Genomic DNA, 11,472 nt, shown 5'->3' on the forward strand with positions numbered 1-11,472 from the left:
CAAAGCCAGATTGAGTGACCCAATGCCAGATTGAGTGACCCAATGCCAGATTGAGTGACCCAATGCCAGATTTAAAGATCCAAAGCCAGATCGAAAGATCCACAGCCAGATTGAGAGATCCACAGCCAGATTGAGAGATCCACAGCCAGATTGAAGGACCCAATGCCAGATTGAGAGATCAAAAAGCCAGACTGAAGGACCCACCAGACCTAGGAAGCTGTGGAAGTGTCGCGCGAAATTGTGTACGGATCGCGATTTCTTTTAAGTGTAGTTTAATTCGTTGAATTTTATTTAGTACCCGAAATCGCGAATTTTTACCATCCTCCATTTTCTCATGTAGTCCATTTTAGATGGGGTATTTAGCAAAGGTTTAAGGGAGGTATCAACTGAACGCTCTGAAAAAAAGAAAAGAAAAGAAAGAAAAAGGGATGAAGCTATTATGAAACGCGGCGCGACGTAATAAATTCTCGTATCGATCGAAAGTAATGGGCATTCGTAGTGAAAATTGACTCTATTAAGAATTAACGCGGTATACTATTGGGATACTCTAATAATGGGAGGGCGTTTGCACCTTTAGTGCAGTAGAGTTCGGATGTGAACTCACATCCTTTGATTTCTTCTTCCAAGTTTTGGTAGTTCAGCTTCAAACATGCACATGCACACACATATATAACCAATCACCAAACCCTCAAAAAATTCACTCACAGTTCGCAGACAGGCAGCTGGGCTCTGCAATGTCGATTTCGTTGCATCCTTCCTTCCTTCCTTCCTCTCAGATGGTCATCCTTCCTCCAAGCGTTGATTTTCCAAGACTCACAAACTCACGAATTGTGAGTCACTGTGGAATGGGCGACGCGAAAAGTGCTTCGAAACGCGATTTATTTAGAGAGGGAGAAACCGCGAATTTATATTACTTTAGACTCTACTATCGAACAAAACTTTCATAGAACGCGAGTGAAAAATTGAAACAAGCATGAAATAAACGCGAGTAAATTGAATAAAAAGCAAAAACGCGAATTGGGAGGAAATATCAGATAAACGCGGAAAAATATGCAATAATAAGTCGAACTAGGGATGAAGCTATTATTTCAATACGCGATTCACTGACTCTAATATTTTGAAAAATTGAAAACTTCTCGTAAAAATCGATTATTAATTGCGAAACACTAGTGAGACGGTTTAATTAGGGGCAGCACAATATATAACACAACTAACTACCCATATCACCAGAAAAAAAAACCCATTTTTGTCACTCACAATTCGAAGATTAGGCAGCTGGGCTCTGCAACTTGGATTTGACTGCATTGCCTCCTTCCTTCCTCTCCCAGTTCATTTCCCAAGACTCACAGACTCACACTTTGTGAGTCACTGTGGAATGGGCGACGCGAAAAGTGCTTCGAAACGCGATTCATTTAGAGGGGGAGAAATCGCGAATTTATATTACTTTAGACTCTACTATCGAACAAAACTTTCATAGAACGCGAGTGAAAAATTGAAAGAAAGTATCAAATAAACGCGAGTAAATTGAAAGAAAAGCAAAAACGCGAATTGGGAGGAAATAGTTAAACGCGGAAAAATATTCAATAATAAGCGAACTAAGGATGAAGCTATTATTTCAATACGCGTTGCACTGACTCTAATATTTATCAAAATTGAAAATTGATTTATCACGGTAAACTACTTGGACGGTTTAATTAGGGGCATAGTGCAACGAGTACAGTGCACTCGTTGCAAATCAGCTCACAATATACAATTCAATAATGTAACTAACTACTTAACATGCAAAATTCATGCAACTCCTGCGAAGAATTAGATTAGTAAATCACAATTCATGAAACAAATTCAAAATTCATTTTTCAATAGCATAGAAAATATCATAAATACTGAAAGAAAATGAAATTATAGATTGCTGGAAGAAAAGTACATATTAAATTTAGAAATAACCTGTAACGAAAATTTATTTCATTAATGGACAGCTGAAACGCCGAAATATTTTCATTAGGCAACCTCTCAAATTCATTTCGATATCCTATTCGACAAGTACGAAGAACAACAATAACAAACTGAAATCTCGATTTCCCTAAACCCTCAAAACAATCTCGAAATACGTTCGATAATAATTTTCTCGCGTGTATTAACGACCCGAAGGATTATTTAAATTTATTTCAAGCAAAAAGTAGCAGTAGTTCAGTAGTAAATAGTGGACTATTAGACTTTGAATAGTCCAAGTTTAAGTTTTAATAATTAGAAAAATTAGAAAAATTCAAAGCAGAGTATTCAAAGTCTAATAGTAAATTTCAGAAAGAAATTTTGAGAGAAGGTAGTTGAGTGTGTATAGGGTGGACATAGGCTGCTAGCCAGAAGCCCTCGACCACCCTACCCACGTCTCAGTACCCTCAGATCAAAATTACGCGAAGTGTCTAGGGCCCAGTATAAAGGGTAAATGATTTCGCGGGAGCTCGCGGGTCTATTTATACCTGCGGTACCCCTTCCCCAAAATCATTAGCAAAGTCGTTAATAATTCGGGCGGGAATCGACTATTTTTCGCGGGAATCGACTACTTTGCGCGGGAAACGGACTACTTTGCGCGGGAGATCGATCACTTTTCGCGGGAAATCGATAATTTCTCGCGGGAATCGGTCACTTTTCGCGGGAAATCCTTCGTTTTTCGCGGGAATCAATTATTTTTCGCAGAAAATCGCCGATTCTTTCGTAATTCTATTTTGCATTCTATTGTAATGTTATAATAACGTATAATTTATTAATTCTCACAATTTTTTGGTATAAATTTATACTTCTAACAATTTGTTATAACATTGCATATAACAATTTATACGTTTTTACAATATTCTTCAATGGAAACGTACGTTTTAACGTTCTCGTTACTTACTCGTGCTTAAATTAATTTCGTAAGGATTAAAAATCAGGTTGACCTGTGGTCGTAGATTAAAAATAACCATAGTACAGCTAAATTTATCGTGTTAAATAATCCTTTTTACACAAATCAAAAATGTATTCAACGTTTGTTTCTTATAATATCGTGAAATGAATTATTTGTGCAGTTCTGTGCATTTTCTGTGCAGTTCAACCTAATTTACTTAAATTTACGTTGCGAGACAGTAAACTTACTGACTCTTGTAGAGAATTTACTGTACTTTGTCCAGTTTGGTGGAGAATATCGTTTAAATGCAATGGAAGTTTACCTGTGTTTTTCTGAATTTCAAAAATTCAGGCAGAATTGTAATTTATCAATTTTCACAATTTTGTTATAAATTTATACTTCCGACAATTTGTTATAACATTGCATATAACAATTTATACGTTCTCACTATACAAACTCGATTTCTTCGAGAGAGATAAATCATTTCGATAAGTACTAGTTGTACTTTGTCCAGTTTGGTGGAGAAAACGTATAATATAATTTATTTCACGATATTATAACAAACAAACGTTGAATACATTTTTCATTCGTGTAAGAAGAATTATTTAACACGATAAATTTAGCTGTACTATGGTTATTTTTAATCTACAACCACAGGACAACCTGATTTTTAGTCCCTACGAAATTAATTTAACCACGAGTAAGTAACGAGAACGCTAAAACCTATGTTTCCATTGAAGAATATTGTAAAAACGTATAAATTGTTATATGTAATGTTGTAACAAATTGTTGCAAGTATAAATTTATACCAAAAAATTGTGAGAATTAATAAATTATACGTTATTATAACATTACAATAGAAATCAAAATAGAATTACGAAAGAATCGGCGATTTTCTGCGAAAAATAATTGATTCCCGCGAAAAACGAAGGATTTCCCGCGGTTGAAATAACAGCTTCATCCCTAGTTCTTATGCTTCTCCCCAATTCTCGTCGCGTATTTTATTCAAATTTTCTTATATTCTAGAATCGAAGAAGATACGAATTCGCGTTTTTTCTTTTGATTCTTTCAATTTTTCAATTGCATTACGCATTATTGCAATCATTTCTATCGTTACATTTAATTCTAATTGTTTAGCATCTTTTCTGCTGCTATCGACCCTACATTTTACTGACACTTGTGGAATCGACCTTACATTTATCCTACAGTTACCCTACGTAAAATTAAGAAAGTTTATATTTAAATCGCTTGGTTGCCTCGATCTTTTATTCGCTGTCCTTGTCTACGTTCGGCAAACTACAAAGGCGGGCGCGAGGCTCGAAAACGTAGTCCCTGACTCTACGAGTGTCAGGTTCAGCTTTCTTGCGGTCTGACACTTGCGGAGAATATACTGTAATCGATAAACGTTCGTGGGCGCGATGCGAACTCGAAATCTGGCAACGGAATAATCGTGCAACTTTTTTTTCCTGCAATCCGATTTGTTTTGTGGTCGATTAACAAGAAATGCAACCGATCGAAGCGTGCAACGACACGGAGAAATATCGACGACGACGCGACGTCTAACCTGACGACGGGTTATCGGTACGTCGATCGAGAAACTTACAATTAGAAACGCGTTTCCCGATACGGCTTGTCGATCATGATTAATTAACGCAGGATCCGTAAACGACGTCTGTCGAGCTGTTATCTGCGCCGACGTGGAACGGTGAAAATCTGCTGCTACTGGGTCCTGCCAATTTTGCGGACCGATTCTGCTTCGACTTCCTACCCTCGATATTGCGGTCGAGTGGCCAATTTACGAATACCTACGAATCCAGTGATTTACGAGTGACAGTACCGAGAGGTACAGTAACCGATACAGTAATCCTGTCCAGATAATCCACCTGCCGAACAAGAAGTTACCGGGAACGTAGAACTTTGGGGGAACGAAAGGAAAACAGATTTAACGAGATCGTTGAGATTCTCCGAGTGGAATCGACTCGCCTCGTCGACTACAATGATCAATCGCTGGAGAAAAATAAACGATACGTAGCATTTTCTCGAATATTTTACGTTCATAAGCAGTTGCCAAGTATTCGCGTTTCCGTTCCTTGCAACTTTGACTATTATTTATGCCTGCTTCTACGGTAACTCGTCGTTACTCGCGTCGAATGATGGTTCGTTACCCCGAACGGGAAGATTTTGAAATGAAAAATGTTCGAACGTACGATTGCAACGTAATTACTCCAACTCTTTGAACGACCGTTCGGAGGAAAAGAGGTCGAAATTGCACGTGGACGTCGCCAGGGACGAGAATGCCGACTAGAAACGATAAATCGTGGCATTGTCTTCGTACGTTGAAAAGCCATTATCGAGACCCATTATTCGCACAGCTAAATGGCTTCGTTTCGGATCGGGCCGCTATCTGACGATTCGATACCTGCGAAATACCGTCGAGGAAATTTCGCGTTCTCTGAATCGTTAAGCTTCGCCGTTCACCCCGATCGACCGAACTCTAAATTCCGACTCTGTCAATTTCACGATATCGGCGAACACTAGCGGCTCGCGTTCCTAGTGCAACCGGGGAATCGAGATTTAATTAAAATTCATAGTATCGTTGTTGGAAACAGCGATATTTTTCTTTCATTTTTCTCGCGATGAAAAATGCTACAGGGCAGCTTACCGATCTCATTTTTCACCGTGCCAATTGTCTCGGAGGGGGGAAACAAACGTAGAATGCCATTAAGTCGAACTTCGCGGAGAATTTGAAACACGTGGATCCGAAAAAGTTTTCGGTTCAGCTGATGCCGCGTGGTGTTACGAAAAGACTGTGTACGTAATTCCGTACGTTCCAGAGCGTTCCACGCGTACCAGCCAACCGGATGACTGATGGCCCGTGACGAGCACGAAACGTCACCCAGGCACCAGTCGTCATTTCGAACAGGAAAAGTAACGAGTGTAACGAACACGGTAGCAACCTACCGCTAGCCTAACTCTACTCTGCGTGTAACTTTGTTTATAATTGTACAACGCGTGGAAACGCCGACGACGAAACTACGGCAAGCGTTACGCATCAATTTCAATGAAAGTTTCCAGGTTGTGTAACGCCAACCATCCCACACGCAGTATCTGCGTGTCTATAAAGCAGGTGTACGTACTCGAAACAGAGTCGGTCGAGATTCGGCGTAAACTTGGTAGATATCCTTTTGAAAATCACCGCGTATCATTTTGCACGGTACTCAAGTTAAAAAATTTACGGTCGAGACGGTCGGTAGACGACCCAATTAACCAAGGTAACTACACGGATTACGACGGTTTTTATGCGCCGTCCCGTAATGACAGGTTCCAAAAGCACGGAAGAAGCCGTTAAAGAGCATCTTCTTTAACGCGTCGCATTTTCCTTCTGCACATCACTATTCACCCTTCCACTACACGAACTTTAAACGAGTGTTTTCATTAATGCAGAGGTTCCAGTTGAACAGGCAGGGTTCCTCGTTTTCCTCGCAACTCAATTCGCCCCGGTGAACCTCGTCATTTGGCTTCTCGATTCGATTCAACCACGTCTTGATACTTTCTGCGGATGACCTGTAATCCTTCCACTCGACAGGCACGTAATCTTTTGCAATGGAATAGAGTCTTCGAAAAAGAAAGAGGAGTCTTTCTGCAGCGTGCATTTGATCCGATCCGGAGCGCTGAAACGTCTGTTGGATATAGAGCTAGGTTTTCCAGATTCTAAGAGCATTTTCTTCCCAGGAAAACTCAACGTCGTTCTAACGTCGTTCTAATTTAGCCGGAACCCATCTGTAGAGTTGGAGACGATATTCAATCTCATCGTCGAAGATTATTTATCGCAATCGATGAAAAATCTCCGATTGTGACCGGTGGCCTTTTTAGTCTTCTAAGGATTTGCAGGACACGTAATTCATCCGGTGTGCAGGGACACGTATCCGTTCGTGATCGGATAGCGTGCGAGTTCCATCGAATAGCAGACTTTTCGAGAATTTCGCAAAGCACACCGGGGGCGGCGATATCAATCAGATTCATCGCGTGATGAGACAACCGTGCGACCAGGAGAATTCCGGCTGGCGTTATCGAGCCGATCCATCGGCACACGCTGCAGAATTCATATCGCGAAGTGGCCCCTCATACAGACCGATTGTTCAAGACCTCTCTCCGTCCCTGTATCCTTTTTCAACGCGCTTCGATTCGGTTCGTTCTTTCCCCTCGCAGTTTCCATTACGGATAATACCGGTGCGCGCGCGCTGAGTAGCGTACGAGATGTTCCTCTCGCGTTTCCACCATTTTCCACGACAAAGGAGACGAACTAGATACGCGTATGTGTACATATAGAGTTAGCAACTACATCAATTATAATATCCGTGAAACTTTATAGAATAATGTATCGCACCAACTTCTCCTACTCTCTCTCTCTCTCTTCGAGCATTCGTCTCAAATGCTTCCTCCAGTCTCACTCTCTTTAGACGACACTCAGCTCGTTGTTTATGTTTCCAGAGGTAAGAGGGCAAAGCTGTGCCAGCCGCGAATATTGAAAGTTGCCGCATAGCAGCAACCACCCTCTCGAAACTTCGGATGACGCGTATACCTGCGGCAATTTCGTTTCGTTCGATGTATCGGTCTTCTTCTTACGTTTCTCACCAATCTTTCCTTCATCCTGCAAATTGCATTTCCTTCCAGTTTCTCCTGCGTTCACCCTTCGTTCGAACCTTCCTCCTTTCCGCTTGGCACCAGCTTTGATGAATCGAATTCACCCAGGAGGAGAACCTACACGAGCGCTACGGGGTGTTAGAACGAATAATGACTACACTCGGAGTGCCAACCTCTTCCCTATGACGGTCGTTTGCAATAAAGCATCGTCTTTGCTCTTTGTCACGAATCTCCGATATCTGACCGATAAAATCCAACGACGTCGGAAGGAACGTAAAACGCGGCAGTCTCTTGGCATCGAAACTACCAGAGATTTCGTTGGTGCATCCAAAACTGCGTGCGCAGCCATAGTTCGCTACGCTAGTTCAAGTCGTATCGTTTTACCTCCCATTTTACTAAACTTACGAAATATTCATTTCGCGGAGAATAACAGGTGAAAAATTGACGGCAGTAGTTTAGACATTCGTAGTTTACCGAATTCGCGACCGGTGAATAATTTCCAGTCGCCGCGTATAATCATGCAAAAAGAGAAAAACGTCTCTGTACGAGTCGGTAGCCAGGTTTTTATCGTCGCAAGTCGAATAACGTTACGCGCAAGTTTATACCTAATCGAGCAAGAAGCTTTCGCGATTTAATTCCCCGTAAAAATTGAAATGCTTCAGTAGGTATGCATAAACATGAAATGTAAATGCACGATATTCGTTCCTTTTTTTGAATTTCAGCAACGCTGCAAAATATTCGCGCTGGATCGAGTCTCGAGAGCGTTACATGCAACCCCCAATATCTCCTATGTACTTATGTACGTCCATACATAAGTAGATATGTACGTTCATTATTGTCTCGTTAGATCGAAATATATTCCGTTGTTCAAGAACACTCAACTGCCACTGAAGACAGTTACGCAAGCGGAAACTTCCGTACTCGCTTCGTTTGTTCCTTAATTGGGCGTTTTACTAAGGGGACAGTGCACGTCGTAGGATTGATTTTTTGCGCCAGCTTAAACGAGCCCCGACAACCTACCATGTTTACCTCTTCTCGCACAGGATGCAGGAAAAATTTCGTAAAAAGCGCGTCTTTAATGAAAATTAATCCGTCGAGGTAGAAATTACAGCGCGTAACCTAACCTTGCAAGTATTGCAAGCAACTCGTTTACCCTGTAGCATACGCGTTTCAAGGTACGCGTTACGAACACCTGGTTACACGTTCCACGCACAAAGTATTCATGCCGGTAACGCAAACGTGCGAATGCGTTACACGCAAGTGTGATAACGAAATCACTCGAAAGATTACGTCTTTCGCGAGAATCTACATACATATAGAGAACTACGGATGAATGACAGATTGGTGAAGATTTTCTCGTTACGCGTGTAAGATTGGCGGGAACTTGAAACGCGTGCTGTACACACGTGCTAGAGAACTCGTTACGTATGCACATGTACGTGGCTCTACGCATTCTGTAAATTTGAACGTGCCGCTAGAGCTGCGCCACTCGAGTATATGCATGCATGCGTTTATATCGCACGGCAAATGCATTCAACGCGGCTTTCTGTTGCCGTGCAGCGCCGCGTCGTACCGTGCCGATCCTAGATTTATTTCGGTAAGATCAAATAGACGAACGAACAATAGATATCCTCTGCACTCTAGCCCCTTTAATAATTCGTTTCCTCCAAGTGTATCCTTGAGAAAATATCTGTAGCTACTTGTTGTAACGAGAAAACGTTGGTTGTTCCGCAGAGTACCCTCGGAATAGTAAAACCCCTAACCAATTAATATTTAATATTTCTAATCCGTAATTTTAAGACGTCCTGCGGGCCGTAGCGGCTAGCAATCTGCAGAAAAGGAAACCCTCAGTTCCCCCGAAACCCCAAGTTCAAGAGCTGTTTTTGGGGTTCTTAATACTTTGGCGACGCGCTCAACAGCCAATTGTCCGTGTCATAAAACGTGAATTTCTAGCTGGTTCATAGCTGACCCCGTCGCAGGTACCAGGCCCAGCGGAAATTCCGCGAAGTTGCCAAGGTTTCTCATTTTCATTTCCACCTCCACACACCACCCCCTATTGCTCCTGTCAATCGCCAATCAAAAAATGGACAACTCTTAGAGCTCCCTGACTCTCTTGGAAGTCTCGACGAGCAGTGTACCATCTTAGACCAGTCTACCATCACCCAGCAACAACCATTAAAATCCCTTTCACCTCGCGTTTAGAACTAACATCGTAATTTTAAATCATCATATTTGTTAAATAGGAGTACATTAGAAGTGAGGACATCGAAATTCTTAAATAATCATCCCTATTTCTTAACGAAGTCATAGGGAGCCATTAACACGCGACGCGATAATAATCGAATAATCGATTTTTCGGTTATTCACCGAAATGTTACGAAACGCGAAACACAATACCGCAGTTCTACCCGAATTAAACCTTTTATTCGCGGGGAAACAAAGAAAAGTTTATAGAACTGGGAACAAGGTTGCAAAATGTATTTCTATTCATATAAAAATGTAAAACCCGCGTTGTTACTATCGAGTCGCGCGAACGAATCTGGTCGAATAGAAGATACACTGGGAATGAAAAAGAAAGGAAGGAACTTTGTTACGAATAATTCGACGGAGAATTTGAAAAATGAATCAGCTCTATCCATCCTCTCTCTCTCTTCTACTTTCCATTTAACATTCAGATTGCTTTCGACCGTTCCAACGAGTAACAATGCACCTGTTGAAAAAACATTTGTTAACCGAGCGTCGCGGCGATGATTCGAAATTGCCTGTTCGACCGTGGTAGTTGACAGGGAGGAGAAATAATTTTCCGCAGCGCCGGAGGAAAATGTTTGAAGAGCATCGCGGTACGTTCACGCGGTCCTTCTCTACGGTAATTTGCGTGTTCGCCGATTAACGATAAAAATGAAGATAAAAGGTTCGCAACCGCGATATAGAGTAGAGACGTCGAACAACGCAACGAACTGAAAGAATATTAAAGCAAATCGGCATGTCGATCTATCACGGTAATTGAACTGCCCGAAAATAAAGCGGGGAAAATGTAGGAAACGTAAAGCGTGAAATTTTCTTTGCTCTTCTTGTCGCATCCACAGAGCGTGGCAATGATACATATGGCGTGGTATCGACGCGTGCATTGAGTCGTAGGGAACGCGAAATTCAATAGCGATTTTCGTCACGCGAGGAACCACGCGCGATAAAACGTTTCCCGTTAATTCGAGCGTGAGGTTATTAACTACGGTTGTTTCGCGTTTCAATTCCCCTCCGATACGATCCGATGTTCACTTGAACGCGTTTCGCGCGAGCGAAAATGCAAATTTCATTAAACCAGCCCCGCTAATGTCCGAATATTATTGCACCGTGGCCTCGACCAGCTCTCGATTCATAAATAACGTAGCGACGGACGCGCGACGCCCATAAATTTCTGGTTGCCACAGAGTTGTTGCGCTCCCGATCGATCATATTCCCCCTATCGCGTACAACGCCAACTCTCTTCACCATCCTTCTCACCTCGCTCTTTTTTTCTAGTTTCCCCTGTGGTCACCCTGAAGATGGGCTCGTCGTTGAATCCGAAGAACATCAAGGAAGGCGACGACGTTTACTTCGAGTGCAACGTTCGGGCGAATCCTAGAGCTTACAAATTGACATGGTTTCACGAGGTATGTATGTACGTCCAAACAACTTTTTTACTCTCGCACCGGTGCAAATCCGACAACTACCACCAGAGGCGAAGGTCGCGCGGGTCGAAGAGGGGGGTAGGTACGTTGCTCCTGGTTTGCATAGGGAGTCGAGCGTAAATTCCGACCAACATAACGCGGAGTAAAGCGTGAGTAATGCGCCGCGCGAGCAAACAACCCCGCAAGAAAGCGCCGTTCCTTTTCGTCTTGACTCGCGAAAAATATCCCGAAAAACTCCTGGCTGGCACCTGCAAGGCTCGAGCGTTATCTCTGGTCACT

General features: G+C 42.2%; 1 protein-coding gene across 1 annotated transcript in view; it reads left to right on the forward strand.

The window, feature by feature from the left end:
• Nucleotides 1–11,175, forward strand: part of LOC108571155 (synaptogenesis protein syg-2-like) — a gene marked incomplete at its 3' end in the record, with an annotated part of 80,310 nt that extends 69,135 nt beyond the window's left edge. The window contains exon 8 of the mRNA XM_017933134.1: nucleotides 11,045–11,175. Within this exon, the coding sequence (XP_017788623.1) occupies nucleotides 11,045–11,175 (131 nt within the window). The remainder of the gene's footprint in view (nucleotides 1–11,044) is intronic.
• Nucleotides 11,176–11,472: the final 297 nt, after the last annotated feature.

Source organism: Habropoda laboriosa, unplaced genomic scaffold (genome assembly GCF_001263275.1).
Source record: "Habropoda laboriosa isolate 0110345459 unplaced genomic scaffold, ASM126327v1 scaffold119, whole genome shotgun sequence".
NCBI classification, from domain to species: Eukaryota; Metazoa; Arthropoda; class Insecta; order Hymenoptera; family Apidae; genus Habropoda; species Habropoda laboriosa.